The 23,328-nt window shown below is 43.1% G+C and overlaps 1 protein-coding gene across 1 annotated transcript in view; it reads right to left on the bottom strand.

Moving 5' to 3' along the window:
* Positions 1-23,328, bottom strand: part of LOC121284946 (low-density lipoprotein receptor-related protein 1-like) — a 1,922,347-nt gene that overhangs the window by 878,409 nt on the left and 1,020,610 nt on the right. Inside the window, exons 16-17 of the mRNA XM_041200912.1 lie at positions 7,701-7,841; positions 6,851-6,976 (exon numbers count right to left, since the gene is read on the bottom strand). Coding sequence (XP_041056846.1) covers positions 6,851-6,976; positions 7,701-7,841 — 267 coding nt within the window. The remainder of the gene's footprint in view (positions 1-6,850; positions 6,977-7,700; positions 7,842-23,328) is intronic.

The raw sequence follows: 23,328 nt of genomic DNA, 5'->3' as shown, positions 1-23,328 counted from the left end.
GCACTGGACAATTTGGCTAAGAGTGTGGCTAGTTCTGGAGCACAAGTCTTCAGTACGATTGCAGGAATGTTGTTAGTGCCCATAGCCTTTGTAGTATCTAGTGCCTTTAGCTATTTCTTGATATCACGTGGAGTGAATTGAATTGGCTGAAGACTGGCATTTGTGATGCTGGGGACATCAGGAGTAGGCTGAGATGGGTCATCCACTCAAGACTTCTGGCTAAAGACCGATGCAAATACTTTAGCCTTGTCTTTTTTGCTGATGTGCTGGGCTGCCCCATCATTGAGGATGGGGATGTTGTGGAACCTCCTCCTCCAGATAGTTGTTTAATTGCCCACCCTTCACGACTGGATGTGGCTGGACTGCAGAGCTTAGACCTGATTCGTTGGTTGTGGAATCACTTGGCTGCTTATGCTGTTTGGCACACAAGTAGTCCTGTGCTGTAGCTTTACCAAATTGACACCTCATTTTTAAATATGCCTGGTGCGGTTTCTAGCATGTCCTCTTGCACTCTTCATTGAACCAGGATTGATCCCCAGCTTGATGGTAATGGTAGGGTGAGGTATATGCTGAGCCATGAGGTTACAGATTGGGGTCAAATACAATTCTGCTGCCGCTGATGGCTCACAGTGCCTCATGGATGCCCAGTTCGAGTTGCTAGATCTGATCAAAATCTATCCCATTTAGCATGGTGATAGTGCTACACAACATGATAGAGGGTATCCTCAATGTTAAGGTGAGACTTTGTCTCCACAAGGACTGTATGGTGGTCACTCCTATGAATACTGTCATGAATAGATGCACCTGCAACAAGTAAATTGGTGAGGGCAAGGTCAAGTAGGTTTTTCCCTTTTGTTGGTTCCCTCACCACCTGCCGCAGACCCAGTCTAGCAGCTAGGCCCTTTAGGATTCAGCCAGCTTGGTCAGTAGTAGTACTACCATGCCACTCTTGATGATGGGCATTGAAGACCCCCATTCTGTGCCCTTTCCACTGTCAGTACTTCTTCCAAGTGGTATTCAGAATGGAGTATCACTGATTCATCAGCTGAGGAAGGCAGTAGGCGGTGAGCAGCAGGAGGTTTCCTTGCCCATGTTTAACGTGATGGCATGAGACTTGATGGGGTCCAGTCAATCTTGAGGAGCCGCAGGGCAATTCACTCCTGACTGTGTGCTACAGTGCAGCCTCCTCTGGTGGGTCTGTCCTGTTGGTGGGACAGGAGATACCTAGGGATGGTGACAGTGGTGTCTGGGACTTTGTCTGTAACATATGAGTCCATGGGAATTATGAAGTGAGGCTGTTGCTTGACTAGTCTGTGGGACAGTTCTCCAAATTTTGGCATTAGTCCCCAGCTGTGACAAAGAAGGACTTTGCAAGGTCGCCAGGGCTGGGTGTGCCATTGTTGTTCCTGGTGCCAAGGTCAATGCTGGCTGATCCATCCAGTTACATTCCTTTTCACCTTTGTCATGCTTTGATATAACTGAATGGCTTGCTAGGTCATTTCAGAGGTCATTTAGGAGTCAGCCACCTTGCTGTGGGTCTGGAGCCACATGTAGGCAAGACTAACTAAGGATGGCAGATTTCCTTTCCTAAAGAACATTAGTGAGCCAAATGGGTTTTTGTGACAATCGATGGTCACCATCGCCAAGGCTAGCGTTTAATTCCAGATTTATTAGCTGAATTCAAATTCCACCAGCTGCTGTCATGGCATTTGAACCCATGACCCTAGAGCATTAGCCTGGGCCTCTGGATTGCTAGTCCAGTGACACTACCACTACCCCACTGCCTGCCTGATGTAGGATGTTGGATCCACCAGGGTGAGCGTGAGAGCTGGATAGGACTCACTTTGTCTGGCCTCAAAACCTTGAACCCTTTCTTGCACTGGAACCACATCCTGTGCACCATACTTTGGCTGCTCATCTACTCTATGGATTCCAAACAAGCTTGATTGGTAGGGCCAACTGGCCTCCTCCAGCCACTTCCTGGAAAGAGCACTTATCTTTGTGCCCTCACTGCTTTCAACATCACCTCAAGTGATGCAATGATGATGTGCTCTATCCCTTCTGCAATCCATTCACCTCCTCCTTTCCTGCCTGCAAATGAGTAACTCAAAACACACACTGATGCTTTTGTGAGTTTTACTGGCATCCCTTTAAATATTCAACCCCCACTGGTGTCCAATGTAGGTACTGCGGGTGGGACGAAGAGTCAGAAGCCCTATTCCGGAGGCAGCCTCCTAATTGGCTGGCTGCCACAAAAATCAACCAGAAGTCACACTACTCAGAGGGTTACGTATCAGACCTGGAAATGGTCTTGTGGCTTCAACGGAAACCAATTCCCTGAGATTGTGTCTGTTGGACTACTCCCTGAAAATATGGAATTACTACTAATGGGTTGAGTGCCTTGTCTAATTTCCAGACGTAAACCATGTTAAGTGCAGTAGCATTATAAGAAAGTGCTTGAAAGTGTGGACAATAATGAATCACATTGTAATGAATCACTGCTGAAACCTTAAGATTAGAATTGCTACTTTTGCAGCGCACAATCATATTAATTATGTAAGGACATTTTGAGTGAAATAATTGTTACAATTATTACATGAAAATGAAGCTTTTTCAGTCACAAAAAGCCTCATAACTTTCTAATATTACCTTTAAGTATACACAACGTTGATTCCTCAGAGTAACAAATATAGTCACTAAAGTTCAGAAATCAATTTGACAGCGTAGACTAAACAAAAATACAGCAAGCAGAGGCAAGCGGATATTTTATGTTATGTATCCTGAGCTGCTTTCTACAGATCATGAGCCCTTTCTGAATTCACCATTAGACAACTTATACCTAAGCTAGGACAATAACTTATCATAATTTTGAAGTTTTGGAGAATTTGATTTCACTCATGCAAAGCTTATTATCATGGCCTACGAAGAACTAAAGTCATAACATTATTCACATTGAACCATAATTAAAGGACAAAGGTTGAAATTAATATTGTTTCATACTTTCTATAACTTAGGTACAAATCTCTATTTCTAACTAGTTTTTATTGTTAAATATAAATATTATCAAGACAAGAGTATTGTCATGCCGAGAAGACACGAATAAAAGAAAAACCTAAAATAAATTTGTTCCTCTTCCATATTCTCTTGTTATTTTTTAATGGACAATTACTGTCCAATGGACAAAGGCTAACTCATCATCCTCCTGGAATGCAACATCTCTTTGCATTGTATGAATATACCAGCCAAGCCAACACAAAGGACTAGTAGATGAGGTGTCGGCACCAGCCAACTCTGGATGAAGGCAGACCTACTTGTGACTCCTCATTTCCAGCGTTGTGCTAGTGGTTCTGCAGTTATCTGCTCAAAATACAATGGGTTTGCTAAATGGCTTTTGGGTCCTGTTTTCAGTTGTGGTTTAATTTCAGAAGAGAAAACTGGACCAAGCTAGCAACCTGCTTCTGATGTCCATCTCTGTCAAAGTCAGATCTCCAGAGAGAATCCTGTATTTCGCTACAGGGTGAACTAATTCCCAGAATATAAGAATACTTTACTGCATCTTCATAGGTTCCTAGGACAAAGGCTAGGAATTCTGCCTGACAAAGCCACCTTAAAGAACCTTCTTTGGACATTGACTTACTGGAGTCTACTCATATGAATTAATGTCAACAACTTTTTTTTAAGTAACGCACAATTTGTAAATTCTTTCCCTACCTTTCTACTTTGTATGCTTATGAGTGTGAGGGTGTGCCATGATCTATCCCTCAGTTTTTGAATGTGTTAATAAATCCTAGTTTTGTTTCACCTTAAAGGGTGGAATTGTCCCAGAATTGCACTAAGTGTGGTAGTGGGCATGAAAAATTATGTTTAACCCACCGACCATAATGGTGGGTTTTCACGCCGTATTGTCCGCTTTCCACCTCATTAATTATGCAGCCACAGGAAACGTCTTACTGGCAGACAGCCTCTGAATTGCCTACCACATTGTTAACTCACTGGTTCCTCACTCCAGGTGCCATTTCTAAACTGCAGCCACGCACACAGTTTTCACTGTTTGCAGCCCAGGACTGCTCCAGTGTAGGCTTGGCCCTGAAAGCCAAGAAGAGTTCAGTGACTCATCACTGGAATGCCTTTTGGAGGCCTGCCATGATGTCCACCACCCCCGCTGTGGCCACAAGAGGTCCAGCAACCTCACCATTTCAGCTTGGGAGTCGGTGGCAGTGGTGGTGTCAGTGCCAATGCTGCAGAGAAGAGGTTGGCCATCCAGTGCAGAAAGAGGATCTCATTCATACTACCAGGGTAAGGCAATCATCTGATCACTCTAAACTCACACACTCACAAGGCCATCACACATTCACTGGCATCTCACTCACTGCCAGCTCAAGGGACATCACCACTCACTCTTTCACACAAACCCTCACATCTCAATCTGGCCACACCTCCTCTGGAGACTGATTCCTCAGCCCTCACCACCTTGAGGCCACTTGCACAGATCAACATGTGCCCCCACACACAACTGGGATACCCCACTTCCCGAGTATAACCTTCACCCTGCAGCCTCTTCCCTTACTTGATGCCACTTCTCCCCCTTCCCCTAGCCCTAGCCCTGCAACCATAGAAAAGCCACCTCCACCATTTGGCTGACCTGGTAGGTAGAGACCTGCCTGTGTGACCCCCTAAAAATGATGTGGTGCAGCCTGTGAAACCTGGCGCTGATGACTGCGAGTGCTGCCCAAAACAAGGTAGGCAAACAAACCTCAAAGTCCAGGTGCACATTGCTATTGTACAGTTGTGAAAAACTTTAGCATGTAATCAGGCCAATGTGCCAGGATGATCCAGCGAGGAGGGATGGTTCCAGCAAGCAGGGCTTATAATGAAATTAGCTTCCTGACATGTGGTGGTGGAAAACACGGCATGCCATTGACAGGTAGAGCAGATGATTGCAAACCGGTCTTACGAAGATTTGAAACTGACTTTTGCGATCTCCCGGTATTTTCTGCTCCCACTCACTATGATACCGGCTGCAAACAGGAGCAGACGATTCCGCTCAAAGAATTTGCTGTGGAGTTATTTTTAAACATTGAACCTCATAAATCAGGGCTTGGGGAACACACCATGGCCCATTTCAACAAGGGAAAGGATACTAAGGGAAACAAATTAAATTAGAAATTAAAACTATCACTGTCACCAGCAGAAGAGGGAAACAGTGATAATAATTCAATTTATCTCACCCTTGTGTTTGTAACAATATGAATACTCATTGAAAACCCCCCTTATCATTCAGTTTGAAGGTGTATTTTTAACCCTTTACACTGGAATAACCATACAAAGCCACAGCTCTATTATTGCAAACTCTTGGGCCATGAACTTTGGGCTTCATTGGGCAGGTGGAACAGAGGTGGAGGGGGCCTGATAATACTGGTTCTGGCCAGTATGCCAGTTTCCTCATTCCATTCCCAGCACTGGCCATTATTGCCAGGTTCGGCAGGGCTTCATGTCTCCATGAGGTGGGTAGCTGTTTGTAGAGAGCCTTGTTAACAGCCAATACAGAAGGCTGATTGGAACTTTCCAATCCAACCTTCAGTTTCTCAAACTAGCAGTGGGGAGGGGGTTGGTGGGAGGGTGCAGTTTAACTGACAGGATGCTGGCAACTAGCGACACAATGGAGGGCTAGCATTCTACGTAGGCCTGGTGGGCCTCCCTACCTGCCTGGTTGCAAGTCACAGGCCACCCTATACATAAGAACATAAGAACTAGTAGGATTAGGCAATTCAGCCCCTCAAGCCTGCCCCGCCATTCATTACGATCATGGCTGATCTCATTTCGGCCTCAACTCCAATTTCCCGCCCTCTGCCCATAACCTTTCAACCCATTACTAATTAAAAATCTGTCTATCTCTTCCTTAAATTTATTCAGTGTCCCAGCATCCACTGCACTCTGAGGTAGTGAATTCCACAGATTCACGACCCTTTGAGAAAAGCAATTCCTCCTCATCTCTGATTTAAATCTACCACCCCTTAGCCTAAAACTATGGCCTCTATTCTAGGATGCCTCACAAGGGGAAACATCTGCTCCACGTCTGCTTTGTCTATCCCCTTTAGCATCTTATATACCTCAATTAGGTCTCCTCTCATCCTTCGAAACTCTAGTGAGTATAGGCCTAAACTGTTCAATCTCTCCTCATAAGACAAGCCCCACATCTCTGGAATCAATTTAATGAACCTCCTCTGAACCGCCTCCAGTGCAACTACATCCTTCCTCAAGTAAGGGGACCAAAACTGTGCACAGTACTGTGCAGAGGAATTCCGCCATCGCATCCCTCTTCCCTTCCACCTGAGAACCCCCAATCACACACTGTGCTGGGGCCTGGCTGCAGGAACCATTTTTAATCAAGAAAAGTTGGTGAGGGACCACCTCCATCTTGAATGGCCCTCTCAGCTACTTAATCATCCATTGCAGGCTGCTGCTCCTTTTAAACTGGAAAGCATCTGATTAATCCTCCAATTTTGAGGGCCCACTTATTGCCCTTAATTAGACAGGAAAACTGCCTGCGTGCCAATTAAGGAGGCGCCTCTTTGAAAGTCCCAAAGAGTGACTGTCTCCCACCTTCCTGGGGGCAGGTTCTGGACCTGAATATGGTTATGACTCTGGTTTTCTGTCCCAAGAAGGAAAATCCAACCCTTGATGTTTGATTTGTTCTTCATTTACTTATTCAGATGAGTAAACAAGATTCATAAAGAGATAGTGTAGGTAACAAATTTTGTTCAAAACTTGAACTCTATTATACATCTGGATTATTATCCAAAGCACTTTCACTGCATTTCAAAATGTTGGAACCCACTAGAAAAATTACCTGAGCAAGTTTCATTTGATTCATCCTCACTGTTGACACAGTCATTAGCTCCATCGCACAACCACCTTTTAGGGATGCAACGATTATTTTGGCATCTGAAGTGATTAGCAGGACACGTACTGTTGTCTACCAAAAAAAAAAAGATGGCTGGTCAGTGAAAACCAAAAGCTGTAAATAATATGTTAATTAATACAATTTGGAACTGTAATATGAATCTAGGATAAAACAGATAGATGAATTATACATTGTCTTCAGTTCGAATTCTAATGAATTGTTACTTCTCCGCTGAACATTGTCTCATAATTTTACCCTGTCACTGGCAATAGGCTAGATGGTTATGGTGCTAAAATGCAATGCTTTATAGCACTAATTTGAAGCCACATTCCACTCTGATTTATTTATACTTTTTACCAACTATTAAATAACGTTTATTACTTATAGATTATTCCCAGTTGGTTATCAAACTACTGTCATTCTATCCATAAAATGCAAATTGTCAAAAATGAAATATAGGAAACAAAATCAGTTGTGTCAACAAGTCTAATATTATTTTCGATACACTGGAATAGCTGAATAATAAAGCATCACACTTGTATGATGGATTAGGCTGTCAATTTTAGGCATTCATAAATCTTTTAAAATGTTTTAATGTTTATTTGATAATTTGTCTCAAAATGATAAAGCTGAAATTATATTCTTCATGTTAGTTAAATCTTACAAGAACATAGAACGAGGTTACAAATGAATAAAGTAACAAGGCATGTTCAAATCTAATATATATTTTTAAAATAATTCATTTTTTAACATTATGCAACTAAAAGAAAAGCAAGCTGTGCAATTCAAAACGTACAGCAGATGTCTTGATCTTCATCACTGCCATCAAAGCAGTCATTATCACCATCACATTTCCAGCGTTCCTGAATGCATCTCCCATTTCTACATGCAAACTCTTCAAAGTGGCATTGCTGGAGAGTTGGTGGGCCAGGTTTCACTGGAAAAAAGGTAATAAAGATTAGAACTATAGAAATTAGTGTAGCCAATAAAATAATGATGCAAATAAATTTTAGCCGAAAATTGAAGTTTAACTTAAGTTCAAGTGCACTTGGGGTGCCATTTCCTGATTGTGCCCAAACTGCAAAGTCTACGCCTATAATTTTATCAGAATACTGTATATACTACATCTGATCTATAAAGCATAATTATGCAGGTACAATTACTCATATGAATAGCTCACTTTATATCTCCACTAAGCCTGAAGAATTTACTGTGCTAAAAATATCAGTAAAATAAGGAAATGGCAGACATTTGAATAATTAATTTTCCTCTGCTATAAATTCTGATGCAGAGATAAAATTGTCAAAACTTACAAGGAAATGAATTTTGCATCAGGGAAAGTAACTCACCAAAATTAACATAGGCAAAGTAATATTTAATAAAATAAGTAAAAAGATAATAGCACGAGTGACATATCACCAGGAGCAGATGGTTTCCATCCCAGGGATTTAAAAGAAGTAACGTGAGGACAGACATTGCAGATACCCTCATTATAATCTTCCCCAGTTCTCTTAATTTGGGAATTGTTTTAGATTGCAAAATTGAGCATGTCACTCACTATTTCAGAAAGGTTAGAGATGGAAACCAGGGAATTATTGACCAGTTATCTTAACATATGTTGTCGGAAATTACTAGATTACTGGTCCACAATTAAGGACATAGTGAATGAACATCAGTTGATCAGAGAGAGACAGCAAAGGTCTGTAAAGGGTAGGTCATGCCTGATGAATCTGATTAAGTTTTTTGAAGAGATGACTAAAGTAGTGGACAGGGAATATCTATGTTACTTATATGGTCACACAAAAGGCATTTGATAAAGTCCTGAATAAGAAGATGTTAGCTCAAATTGAATCTAAGGAATTGAAGGCAAATTATTAATGTGGTTAGGAAATTGGCTGAACAACAGAAGGCAGAGGGTAGGGATAATAGGCAGGTATTCTAATTGGCAGGGTGTGACTAGTCGTGTCCAGCAAAGATTTGTGATGGGGCCCCAACTATTCCTGTTTTTACGAGCGAGAGATGATGGGATAGAAAGCCACGAATCCAAATTTTCCCATGACACAAGGATAGGCAGAAGTATGGATGGAAGCATAAAATTACAAAGAGATATTGGTAGATAAGCAAATAGGCAAAACTATGGCAAATAAAGTTCAATGTAGGCAAATGTGAGGTCATCAACTTTGGACCTAAAAAGCATAGTACAGAATATTTTCTAAATGTAGAAACATTGAAGGTTCAGATACATAGATCATTCAAATGCTATGAGCATGTACAGAAGATAGTCAAAATGGCTTACGGAATGATTCCCTTTTTATCTAGAAGACTAGAATACAAGGGGGTAGAAGTTATGGTTCAGCTATATAAACTTCTAGGCAATAGCTCGGGTAGGATACGATGGCTTTGGAGAGAGTGCAGCATTGGTTTACCTGCATGACACTGGCAGCCAAGGGTTAAATTATGAGGAGAGATTACACAACCTAGGGTGTTCCCTGGAATTTAAGAGGTGATTTTATTGACTCAAAGGGTAGAAATTTGAAACTCTCTTCTGCAAATGGCAAGTGATGCTGGGTCTGCTGTAAATTTTAAATCTGAGATTGATATTTTTTTGTTTACCAAATGTATTAAGGGATATAGAGCAAAGTATATATATGGAGTTATGTCACAGACCAGCCACAATTTCATTGAATGGTGGAACAGGCTCATGGGGCCAAATATCCTGCTCCTGTTACTACATTCCGATCTTCCTAATTGTTATATTACCAGATTTAGAACATCACTGATTGAGGCTTTAGGATAATTATCCACCAATCCCTATTACCAAAGATGTTCAATATAATACCATAATCTGGGCTTCAAATATTAATCTACACAAATACATTAACCAGATATAATTAAGCCTGAAAGAAGTCACATCTAGAAATCCAGCTAAACAACACCTCATGACCATAACAAAACTAATGTGAAATCTTATAATCTTTAAATACCCTCCATCAAACTATTTTACTTTAAAATTATCCCATAGCATTTGTACAAACATAATAAGGAACAGTTAAAAGCAAAATACTGAGGATGCTGGAAATCTGAAATATGGTCAAAAAATGCTGGAAAAACTCAGCAGATCTCGTAGCATCTGTGAAGAGAAAAGCAGAGGTAACATTTCGAGGCATATGGCCCTTCTTCTGCAGAAGAGTCATGTGGACTCAAAGGACTCAGAAGCTTTGAGGTTCTGCTTTCAATTTAGCTCTTAGCTCATCACACTCCCTCAGCAGGCCTCTTTCCTAGTTCTACCAATGTTGTTGGTACCTACATGAACCATGACCACTGGATCCTTTCCCTCCCACTGCAAGTTCCTCTCCAGCTCAGAGCAGATGTCCTGAACCCTGGCACTGGGCAGGAAACTCAGCTGCCTGGACGCTCACTCTCAGCTGCAGATAACTGTGTCTATCCCCTGAATATACTGTCCCCAACTACCACTACATTCCTATTAACTACCCCGTGTAGTTTCGGCTTCCTGTTCCATGGTGCCATGGTCAGTTTGCTTATCCACCCTGTAGCCACTGTTTTCATCCATACAGGCTGCAAGAACTTTAAACCTGTTGGACAATTGCAAAAGCTGAGGCTCCTCCACTTCTACTTTCTGGGCCCCCATACCTGCCTCAATTGCAGTCACACCTTCCTGTCCCTGACCACTGACCAAATCAGAAGACCTTATCTTAAGGGGTGTGACCACCTTTTGGAACAAGTGTCCGGGTAATTTACTCACTTACAGCGTCTGAAATTCAGACTCTGGCTCACTTGACTCTGAACCAAGTCTCATCTGGCTGAAGGCACTTATTGCAGACATGTTTGCCCTGGATCACAATGGCAACCAGGAGCACCCACGTTCTGCAGTCACAACAAATCACATGCCCTGCCATCATTACCTGAGTTTTGAAAGATAAATGAGAAAAATACTCACCAACCAACCAGCTAACTGTTTTCCTGTGATGTCAAACTTTGATTTTTCAGAACTTGGCCAGTCCGTCCGAGCCACAAACTGGCTCCGCCCCTCTCAGCTCTCATACTGTTCTGTTCCCCACCCCACCCTCTTGGTTCTCATGCTGTTCCATTCCTCCCTCTCGGCTCTGAGCTTTTTTGTACCCCCCCTCTCAGCTCTGACACTGTTCTGGTCCCCACTCATGCTGTTCTGTTCCCCCCTCCAGCTCTCGTGCTGTTCTGCGCCCCTCCAGCTCTCTTGCTGTTCTGCCCTCCCCCCACCCCTCGGCTCTTCACACTATTCTGTACCCCCCTCAGTTTTCAAGCTATTCTGTGCCCCGGCCCCAGCCCTTGTGCTGTTCTGTCCCCAATTGGCTGTCACACTGTTCTCTCCCCACACTTGGCTCTCACGCTGTTCTTACTGCCCCTCTCGGCTCTTGGCACTGTTCTTACCAACCCTCTCAGCTCTTTATGCTGCTCTGCAGCCCCCTCTCTTGGCTCTTGTGCTGTTCTCTCCCCCACTCTCGGCTCTCGTGCTGTTCTCACTGGCCTTCTCGTCTCTTGCGCTCTTCTGTCCTTTCCCTTTCTTGGCCCTCGCACTGTTCTGAAACCCCCCTCTCAGCTCTCTCCCTGGCTGTGATGAGGGTGGGAGAAGTCAGGCTGATTGGGCCGAATTACCTGTTCCTGTGCTGTAAATTCTATGCAACTATTCGTATAATTGCTACATATAATTTCATTTGTGACCTTCCATCAGATTACTTTTGGGTTTTTTTTAATGTACCAAAGAATGATTGAGCTGTCTAAATGTAATGTCTTACAACAAAATTCCATCTTGATTTGTACAAACATGAAGTTTGAAAGTTGTTTTCAATAGCAGAATAATAGCATTTTCTTGTAGATCATAATACAATGATATAATTAAAAGTTAAAACAAATCAGCACAAAAATCAAAATTGACATTTCAATTAACTGAAAGACAAAAGGTTATTGCACATTTGGAGTCTGAATGAAAATTTCTACTTTTCCTTAAATGTTAATTAGACATTAAAAATGTTATAACAATAGTCACATAGTCTGAGTTCCATGATGTTCAATAGACCATAAAGATCAAACAATTTTTGAAAATGCTTAAAGATGGGAGGAAAGAATTGCTTTAATGAGTTTTCTCATGAAAGCTTTTCATGGATGCAATTCCTAAGGACTGGTCCACGAAAATATAGAAAAAATTGTGTCCTCATCCTCCTCGATGCAAAATAAATTTGAGAAACAAAGCTGAATCAAAGTCCAGGTCCTCAGTCTACTTTCCCTCAAGGTCATCGTCGATCTGCAGAGATAACTCTGTTTCTCTCCACAGATGTTGCTTCATCAGTCGAGTGCTTCCAGCATTTTCTGTTTTTACTTTCGTTTCAAGTTTGACTTAATTCGGATTCGATTACTTTGTGTGTCCTTTTTTTGAAAAACAAACTTCCTGCCAGCAGTATTAGTTCACATTAGAACCTGCCTATCAGGTTATGAGAGGTTGTAGCAGCAATCTGAGGACTGTTCTTTTCTATATTTATTTCAGAGCAATCAAATAGCTGCCTTGAAATTCCTCATAGGCTGTATTGGATTGGCCCCATTTCTGAGAATTTTTTGTTAGTTGCCTTGAAAGGGATGGTGCCTCCCATATGCAAGGAGAATGGTGGCAAGGGACGGGGACACCCAATGCTGAGCTGGGTCCCCAAATAGAACTTTTAAAGAATCGTTTTGAGGAGTTGGTCCTCTCAGGCAGAGGGGATTAGAAAATTGGAGGAAGATGATGTCAGACATTAGCCTAAAGTGTGGCCTATCCCTTGGTAATGAGGTGCCTCAAACTGACTACAGTTTGCTTGCACACGAACCGGGGAGAAACCTCATCCTGAATGAGACACAGCCAGAGTGAATGTGGTTATTGGCAATTTGGAGCACAGTGGGAATTGAACTGGTAAGTCTTTCTCTTCAATTTCTCTTTATTTTTTGTAAGTTCAGTAGTCTAATTAAAAGGTTGGTAATGTAGCTGACTCAGCTGGCTGTGTGACAGTTAACTGTCAATCACCTGAAGCCTGATTAGGGCCTGAACAAATGTTTATTACTATTTGAAGCTTAACTAGCCTGAGTCATCTCAACTCACCTCAGCTCTATTTAAGAAAGGGACTATTTAGAAGCACACTACAGTGTGCTTGCACACAAACATCCTGAGTGAGACACAGCCAGAGTGAGTGTGGGTATTGGCATTTTGGTGCATAGTGGGAATTGAATTGCAGAGGGGAAGAGTGCTCTTTGCATTTTTTTCTTTGCTATCCAACTTCTTAAATCTTCAGAGAGTGGTCATGCCCTGCTGCAGCAGTAGAGGCTGCAAGGGAAAGGAATGACTGGTAAGTAGTGGGTAAGGTCGGGTAAGTATTTACTACTTTTATCGCTTATAGTTTAAGGTCTTTTGTGGTTTATAGTTTGTATATTCTGTAGTAACAAGGATCAGGAAAGAAGGGCCTTAGAGTAATTGATTTAAAAGGTGTAATTTAAAGGGATTAATCATGGCAGGAGAGCTCAAAGCCATGGTGTGCTTCTCATGCTCCATGTGGGAAGCTGGGAACATTTCCAGTGCCCAGGACCAGCATGTGTGAAGGAGGTGTGTCCAGCTGCAGCTCCTGGAAACTCAGGTTTCAGAGGAATGGTGGCTGGGGTCACTGTGGAGCATCCATGAGTCTGAGAACTTCATGGATAGCACGTTTAGAGAGGTGGTCACACCACAGCTGAAGGGACTTGAGGAAAGAAGGGAATGGGTGACTACTGGGCAGTCCAAGAGAAACAGGCAGATAGTTCAAGAGTCCCCTGGGGTCCCGCTCGCAAATCAGTTGACCATTTTGGAGGCTGATGAGGGCACTGGTTCCTCCAGGGAGTGCAAACAGAGCCAACCTTCTGGCACCACAAGCAGATTGTCTGTAGAGGAGGGGAGGAAGAGAGGAAGAGCAATAGTAAAAGGGAATTCTATAGTCTGGGGAATAGATAGGTGCTACTGTGGCCATCAACGTGACTCCAGGTTGGTGTGTTGCCTCCCTGGTGCCAGGGTCCAGGATGTCCCTGAACAGCTGCAGGGCATCCTGAAGGGGGAGGGTGATAATGCAGAGGTCATGGAACATGTTAGTACCAATGACATACATAGAAAGAGGGATGAGGTCTTGCATCAAGAATTCAGGGAGTTAGGCAGTAGATTAAAAAGCAAGGCCTCTCAGGTTGTAATCTCTGGATTACTCCCAGTGCCACATGCTAGCGAGCTCAGAAATATGAGAATAGCGCAGATGAATACATGGCTTAAGAGTTGGTGCAGGCGGGAGGGTTTTAGGTTCCTGGATCACTGGGACCATTTCTGGGGAAGGTGGGACCTGTACAAGTGGGACGTTGTACATCTGAACCAGAACGGGACTAACATCCTTGCGGTCGGGTTTACTAGTGCTGTTGGGAGGAGTTTAAACAAATTCAGCAGGGGGAAGGGGCACAGAATGTTAGCAGAATAGGGACACATCAGAATACAGTAAAACAATCAAGTCAGGGGAAGTACAGCTGCATTAAGTTTCAATGGAGTAAGGCAAGGCTGGATGGCCTTTACTTTAATGCCAGGAGTATTACAGGTAAAACGGATGAGTTAAGGGTGAGGATTGACACATGGAATTGTGATATAGTAGCCATCACTGAGACATGGTTAAGGGAGGGGCAGGATTTGCAGCTCAACATTCCGGAATATAAAATCTTCAGGTGAGACAAGGGACGGGGTAAAAGCAGAGGAGGCAGTGCATTATTAGTTAAGGAATCAGTTACTGCAGTAAGGAGAGATAATATCTTGGAGGGGGCATTCAATGAAGCTTTGTGGGTAAAGCTTAGGAATAAAAAAGGGGCAGACACATTGTTAGGTGTTTATTATAGACTTCCAGGTAGTCAGCGGGAAATTGAGGAGCAAATATGTACACAATTTGCAGAGGTGTGTAAAAACAATAACAATAGGGTAATTATGTTTGGTGATTTCAACTTTCTCAATAATAATTGGGATAGGCATAGTGTTAAGAGCTTGGATGGAGTCGATTTCTTGAAATGTGTACAGCAGAACTTTTTAGGTCAACATTTAGAGGGTCCAACAAGGGACAGTGCAGTGCTGGACTAATTCTGGGGAATGAAGCTAGACAGGTGGCTGAGGTGGTGGTAGGGGAGCATTTTAGTGATAGTGACCACAGCATGGTGCAATTCAAGCTTGTTATGGACAAAGAAATCGACAAGTTGCAGAAAAATGTTTTGGATTGGGGGAGAGCGGATTTTAGTAAAATAAGGCAGGATCTGGCCAAGGTAGACTGGGAACAACTACTTGTGGGGAAAGCTAGAGGAGCAGTGGGGGTGGGGGAGGGGGGGTTCAAAAAGGAAGTGGGGAGGGTACAGGCTCAACATGTTCCCCCTAGGGTGATAGGAAGGAGTAACAAGCCCAGAGAACCATGGATGACCAGAGATATTCAGGATACGATGAGAAGGAAAGGAAGAGCTTTTCGCAGATACAAGGGAAGCAAATCAGTGGAGGCATTAGTGGAGTACAGAAAGTGCAGGGTGGAGCTTAAGAAAGCAATTAGGAGAGCAAAGAGGGGATATGAGAAAGCTCTGGCTGGTAAAAGTATGGAAAATTCCAAGATATTCTATAAGTATATCAATGGGAAGACGATAACCAGGGAAAAAGTAGGGCTCATAAGGGACCAAGGGGGCAATCTGTGGGTGGAGCCACAGGACATTGGTAGAGTATTGAAGGAATACGTCACGTCCATCTTCACTCAAGAGATTGAGGATGAAGGTATCGCACTTGGGGAGAGAGACTGCGAGGTTCTTGAGCAAATTGATATCAGGAGTGACAAGGTATTGGAGGTGTTGGCAGGCTTAAAAGTGGACAAATCTCCAGGTCCAGATGAATTGTGTCACAGACTGCTGAGGAAGGCAAGGGAGGAGATTGCAGGGGCCCTGACCCAAATTTTTAATTCCTCTCTGGCCACGGGGGAGGTTCCAGAGGACTGGAGAACAGCTAATGTGGTTCCGCTATTTAAGAAGGGTTGTAGAGATAAGCCAGGGAACCACAGGCCAATGAGTCTCACGTCAGTGGCAGGGAAACTATTGGAAAAAATTCTGAAGGAGAGAATCTATCTCCACTTGGAGAGGCAAGGTTTGATCAGGGATTGTCAGCATGGCTTTGTCAGAGGGAGATCATGCCTAGCAAATTTGATGATTTGATTGAATTTTTTGAGGAGGTGACCAGGTGTGTAGATGAGGGTAGTGCAGTTGATGTAGTTAAATGGATTTCAGTAAAGCCTTTGACAAGGTCCCACATGGAAGACATAAAGAAGGCAAATGCACATGGGGTACAGGGTAATTTGATAAGGTGGATTCATAATTGGCTTAGTTGTAGGAGACAGAGGGTGATGACAGAAGGATGCTTTAGTGACTGGAAGCCAGTGTCCAGTGGCGTACCACAGGGATCTGTGCTGGGTCCCCTATTATTCATCATTTATATAAATGACATAGATGATTATGTGGGGGGTAGGATTAGTAAGTTTGCGGATGACACAAAGATTAGCCGGGTGGTTAACAGTGAGGTTGAGTGTCTTGGGCTACAGGAAGATATGAACAGGATGGCCAAATGGGCAGATAAATGGCTGATGGAATTTAACCCTGCAAAGTGTCAGGTGGTACACTTTGGAAGGAGTAATTTGACAAGAAAGTATTCAATGAATGGCATGACACTAGGAAGTTCTGAGGGACAAAGGGACCTTAGCATGTTTGTCCATGGATCTCTGAAGGCGGAGGGGCATGTTAATTGGGTGGTGAAAAAGGCATATGGGACACTTGCCTTTATCAATCGAGACATAGATTACAAAAGTAGAGAGGTCATGATGGAGTTGTATAGAACCTTGGTGAGGCCACAGCTGGACTGCTGTGTGCAGTTCTGGTTGCCACATTATAGGAAGGGTGTGATTGCACTGGAGGGAGTGCAGAGGAGATTCACCAGGATGTTGCCTGGGATGAAACATTTAAGTTATGAAGAGAGGTTAGATAGACTTGGGTTGTTTTCGTTGCAGCAGAGAAGACTGAGGGGAGACCTGATCGAGGTATACAAAATTATGAGGGGCATGGACAGGGTGGATAGGGAGCAGCTGTTCCCCTTAGTTGAAGGGTCAGTCACGAGAGGACATAAGTTCAAGGTGAGGGGCAGGAGGTTTAGGGGGGATGTGAGGAAAAACTTTTTTACCCAGAGGGTGGTGACGGTCTGGAATGCACTGCATGGGAGGGTGGTGGAGGCAGGTTGCCTCACATCCTTTAAGAAGCACCTGGATGAGCACTTAGCATGTCATAACATTCAAGGCTATGGGCCAAGTGCTGGTGAATGGGATTAGATAGGTAGGTCAGGTGTTTCTCACGTGTCGGTGCAGACTTGATGGGCCAAATGGCCTCTTCTACACTGTGTGTTTTTGTGACCCACATTAGAGCGTACCAATGAGTGTGTTGAATCTCCGCCTTTAGATTTTCAACCCCCAAATGTTTTTGAATTTTTCTAACTGAAACATTTGTTCCTCCTGGTGGCCACATGAGGTGCTAAGGTGCTACAATGTATTAGTGATGCACTTCAGATTAGCATTGGTTCACTTCTATAGTGAGATGGCATCAATTACCAAGTGTTATTTTGCTTAGTTATTGCATTTTTCAGTGCACATTAAATTGAGTTTTCAAATGAAAGTTTTAGCTTATCTTTTCGCCATTAAGCCTAGGCTTTCAGGTGACCTATTTTGAACAAGAACAGGGCATTCTCCCAGTGCCCTGCCAACAGTTATCCCTCATCCAACACTATCAAAAGCTGACTATCTGGTCATTTCTCTCATTGTTGTTTGTAGGATTTTGTTGTGTCCTAATCAGCTCATATGGTTCATGTAACAGCTTCAAAAGTATTTCATTGTCATTTGACTGAAAATTCTTCCTTTTAAAGGACATTTTGAAACATTTTAACCTAACCCACTTGTCGGGTAACTAAAAGGATCAGATGCTTTATAGCCCGCCTGGCTTTACTCTCCAGTGAAGTCAAGGGAGGGTAATAAAAACAGAAAATGCTGGAAAAACTCAACTGTGGAGAGAGAAACAGAGATAACGTTTCGAGTCCGTATGATCCTTCTTCAGAGCTCTGAAAAAAACTGGCATTCTACCCAATCCCCTAGGTTTCATGCCCTGCAAGTTAGATTAAAATTACCACCCATGTCTTCCACCTTCAAAGTTAAATACCTAAATATTTCCAGAACTATGAAAATTAATGTTATACATGATTCAATATTTTCCATTAGTAATATCAGTATCAGCTTGGTGGAATCAGCATAACCAGCGCAAGAGGTCGAGCCAAATGCGAATGGGTAATGTACAAAAACAACTTACATTTGTGTTTAAGTTGATTTTTTTATGCTGGTTTAAGATTCAGTAGGCTAGAACATGTCCCGCTTACAATATTGGCCCTGCCATCAGAACAAAATTGTGGGATTTCGATGATTGCACTGGTTAAGAAAGGAAATTTGTCTCATTTTCTTAAGCGCGTAGGAACTTGTAGGCATGGTATTAAAAAGTATTTAATTTTCTCAAGAAACTGACCAGCACTCTCCCAATGTAAGTGTTAAATGGTGCAGTATTTTTGTTTTAAAGTCATTTTCAGTGCTTTTAAATCAAGTTACTCACAGGTGGAAATGCTAACTTTTGGTATAAAACTGTTATGTTCCTTCTGTTGGGTCACTTTGCTCACGAACATGGTTGCACGCCTATCTACTGGGACTGAGTTGGTAAACAGTATACTGCAGATGCAGAGACCAATGTAAGATGAAGCACATGTTGTTTATCAGCAGAACACATGTGCGCTTCTCAAACCAGACTCTATTCTAAACTACTGATTAACAATGTCGTCCACTCTGCACAGCAATTGGGCAATACAGTCATGTGGTCAATCTGCTCACATTCTCTTAAAAGTGTATTGCACCTCGGATTACCACAAAAACCCATTGTCAGCTGTCGTAGTAAAAATGCACTGCGTTACCATTCTTAAATACATCAAGGAATGATTTTTAATGAAAAGGAAAGAAGGATATACTTTATTATGGTGTCTGATTGTGTTGGTTCATGGACATTTGTGATTATGCAAATTAACTTTATTGAAACCTTGAACGGATACATAACTAGTGCATTTTGGGTGCAATTTCCTGATTATACCCAATGTGAAAACACTACCTTTAAATATGCATAAAATAGCCAATTAATAACATCAGTAATTGACAGGTTAATAGTTTTTAAGTTAATTTTAAAACAGGACATTGATCATATTTTAAGGCACAAAATCATATAAATTATCCATATAACTGTTTTTTGCAATAAGGCATCAAACACACCAGGGAGTGAATATATTTTGCTGTGTTTTTATTGATTTCTCAATCATGTACAGCCTGATATACATTTCACAAAGCCATCCCATGTTTGGATTGTTTGGTGCTTGTTGAAGGGGTGCATTGCTTTGGTCATTTTTTTTGCACTGAAAGCTGTGCAGGTCAAAGGGTCAAGTTAGTTGGATTGGTCTTAGTATTTGGGGATTAATCTAGTCAGAGGATGCGGGGGGTGGGGGGGGGGGGGGGGTGGCGGAAGACCAACTTACCAGTGGCCATGCTTGGCTTGAATAGCCAAGTGGTTATGGTACTGGGTTTGTAACCCCAAGATCAAGTGTTCAAATCTCACAAAGGCAAACTATGAAACAATGTAACTTCATCTGAAACAGATAGAAACGGGTTTGTACTCGAAAGAGTTACATATCGTTTATTTAAAAGATTATCAAGACTTCAAATCTCACAATGGCAAAATATGAAACAATGTAACTTCATCTGAAACAGATGGAAACGCGTTTGTACTCGAAAGAGTTACCAGTGGCCATAACTGGGAGGGAGGGGGACAAATTATTTCTTATGAGTGTGCAGATTGTTGCAACAGCTTGTTGTCAGTGAACCTTAAGGAATGGGTCCCTGCTAGGAATAAGCAAAAAGCTCAATTTATCAGCTTGAAATAGGTAAAGGAATAGGTTATGTTGTGAGTGTTGTTTTACTCAAAACTGCATAAGGCAAACTACTCAAATGATTATTCTTAGGTGAAGACAGCTGTAACTAGCCCAAACAGGGGCTATAGTCAATTGAGGGTTCTGTGATAGTGAGAGAGCAACCGGCCAGAAACTTAAAACAACTAACCATAATTGCAATGCAGTGTTAAGATTTTCAGTTAACCTTGCTTAAATAAAATGCTTGCTGGAATACAAAAATAAATTAGTGCTTGGAAATAAGAGTGACCTTAATGAAACACCTTGGGCTGGATTTTCAAGCTGGGATTGGGAACCAAGTTCCGGATCCTGCCCCCCTGCCGTAACATGGTTTTTAAATGCAAAGTGCCTAATCCGCTGAGAGGTGGATTTGGCATCCAATTAGTGGCATTTGGGGGAGAATTTTTAGCTTGGTGGGCGGGAGCGCACCTGACCTAGGCTGACTGTAAAATGACGCATGATGATGTTGGGCGAGTGTCCCGTGTCATCACACACTCATTCGATATTTTGGTCAGCAGGTATGCGTCGGAGTCAGCAGCGTGCCCGCCAACAATTAAAAGGCCTATTAAGGCCATTAACAAGGTCATTGAAACAGTTTTCTTGCTGCCCATCCAACCTTATAGTTAGCGGGAAGGTGAAAAGTCCAAGCAGCCTTTGCATTTTTTAGGAAACCTCATCCACGAGCAGGATAAGGTTTCCAACAGCAGATAAAAATAAAATAAAATGTTTTAAATTTCATTTATAACATGACCCTACTCATGTGACACAGTCAGATGAATGGGGACATGTTTTATAAAATTTTTAAAATCTTTATTTCTATTTTTTAAAACTCTTCATCTCCCTGAGGCAGCTCTGTGCCTCAGGGAGATTTTCAAGCATGTACTTGTGCGCATCCCTGCACCTCCACCCACCACCCCACCCCGCACAGACAGCACTGCCACTCGTGTTTCACACTGGGCAGACCTTAATTGGCCTGCCAGCATGAAATTGTGGTCTGGCCCCAAATGCGGGCACCGACAAGGGCAAACTCCTACCCCTGGAGTGTCCTGGAAGTGGGATATGGAAATAGAGTGAGTGCCCTTTGAAAAGGTGAGCAGCAGCTATAACTCAGCCTGCCATTCCCTTAGGAGATGGCGCAGGAAGGTTCACAGAGAGATGATGTGGGAACGGGCAGGCATTCACGGGAGGCCTCGTAGGTTTTTGATTCCTCTTTTGAGGTGTTAGCTCAGGCAATTGCTCAGAGGAGACAGATATTTTTCAGGGCATCAAGTAGAAGAAATGTGCCCAGAGAAACCAAAAGGGCCTAGGTCATGTTGGCTGCAGAGGTCAGCAGCAGATGGAGGACATGGGTTAAGTGATGTAAAAGATTAACTGACCTGATAAGATCTGGTTAAGATGAATTGAAACACCTGGGTTCCAAAGGAGAGTCACATTAGACTCAAAATGTTAACTCTGTTCCTCTCTCTCCAGATGCTGCCAGACATGCTGAGTTTTTCCAGCACTTTGTGTTTTACTTACCTGAGTGACAGGCCTCTGCACACAGCAGCATGCAATAGGGCTGAGCAGGCTGAGTGCCCGTTCTCTCTTCCATTATCAGAGTAAATGGTCAGGTGAGATGTTAGCCGGCATCATATATGGGGTACAATAGAGAAGAGGGTATCACTGAGGAGCGCAACAACTTATGTCAATGTTATGCTGGCATAGGCGTTGGAAGCCAGGTTGCTCATATGTCATTTTCTCCTCATCATGCAGGATCAGAGAGCTCACAACAGTCACAAATGGATGGTGGTGTGGCAGGCCTGATCAACCTGACGCCGATGGAGGACGCAGTGCTGTGAATTGCTAGGGTACCATTGCGGCAGGCCACTGGCGATAGCAAGGCTGGGAGGTCATTTTATAGCTCTACCTTCAGGTGAAGGGCATGGAGGAAATGCCGGCTATAACTCGATTCCTATTCCTGCTCCTATTACTTCTGTTCTTATGTCAAGTTCCTGAGGTGTCAGAGGTAGGTGAGTTTTCAAATGTCAGAGAACTCTGAGGCATTCCAGAGCAATGGACAGACATGAGAGGAGTCCATTTATTTATTTATTTAGTGTCTGTACAGTCACAGAGCCAACCAACAGCTTTGTCAGTGGCTAGATGGAGTTCTTCAAGCCTGCCTTCAAGTTTAGTCAGCGGACACTCCTCAACAATGTGAGTTATTGTTTGGACTGCATCACAGCTGCAGCCTGGATGGTTTTGGTGACCCCACTAAAGCTGGGTGGCTGCCCAGAGGACTTGGCCAGTCCAGAAATGGTTTAAAGGGCCCATAATCGCCATGGGAGATCAAAGCTGGGTAGGCGGACAGTGGGTCTACTATGAGATATTGGTTTCTAGTGGATGTTTTCTCCTCCCAGTACGCCTGCCATAGGTCATCAACTGTTATTCCTCAGTGTGGTTGGTTTAACCATATGAGGTGGTGTGAGGGAAGGCATACTGCTGGTACATTGAGGAGGTCATTGAATAAAGACAGGCTTGGGTTGGAGTAGACCTTCTCTAGTAGCTTGCCTGTAGCAATTACCCTCTTGATGTGGTGGGGTGGTGACATCAGGGCTGGGGGTCAGGGGAGGTTAGTTGGTTGAAGAGTACACATTGTTGAGTTGAACTACACATCGATAAGTTTGGTGTGGACAGATTGGCATCATACAAGGACACAGTATTCTGTAGTTGAGTACGTAATTGCAAGAGCAGAGGTCCTTAAGGTCTTGGCCTATGATCTCCATGAGGTACTGAAAATTCTCTGAGGAGGTTGTTGAGGGTTTTAATTTTTTCTGCGGTCTTGATGAGGTGCTGTTTGTACCCAAGGGTTCCGACAAGGGTGATGCCCAGTTAAACAAGGTGCAGATTGTGCTTCAGTCTCTGGCCATCCAGGGTGATTTTCCCTTCCCTCTTGGTGCTGGCAATGTGAAGATGGAATGTGCTCGAGCATGTTTAACTGGTGCTTGGTTGTAGGCACAATGTCTGGCAGCAGTCGGCCAGCTTTGCAATATTGTATTTAATGCATCTTCCAGCTCAGGGAAAGTCTGAGCCTGTATGCCACAGCAGATGTCATCTGTGTAAATGTCCGGAACTGGGTTGGGGACAGGTTGTTGGTGTACAAGTTGAACAGGTTGGGCTAATTTAAGATAACTTAAAATATAACAACACATTTGCACCGTTATGACTCAATGATTTGAGTGCTGGAACCCTTCCACTGAGAGAGTGGCCAACCTCTTGGAGAGTCAAAGGCAGCATTACTCTGAATTGATGCAGGAGCAACACGCTGACT

This window comes from Carcharodon carcharias, chromosome 12 (genome assembly GCF_017639515.1).
Source record: "Carcharodon carcharias isolate sCarCar2 chromosome 12, sCarCar2.pri, whole genome shotgun sequence".
NCBI lineage: Eukaryota > Metazoa > Chordata > Chondrichthyes > Lamniformes > Lamnidae > Carcharodon > Carcharodon carcharias.
Note: the sequence above shows the minus strand (reverse complement) of the source record. Positions and strands in the feature narration are given on the sequence as shown.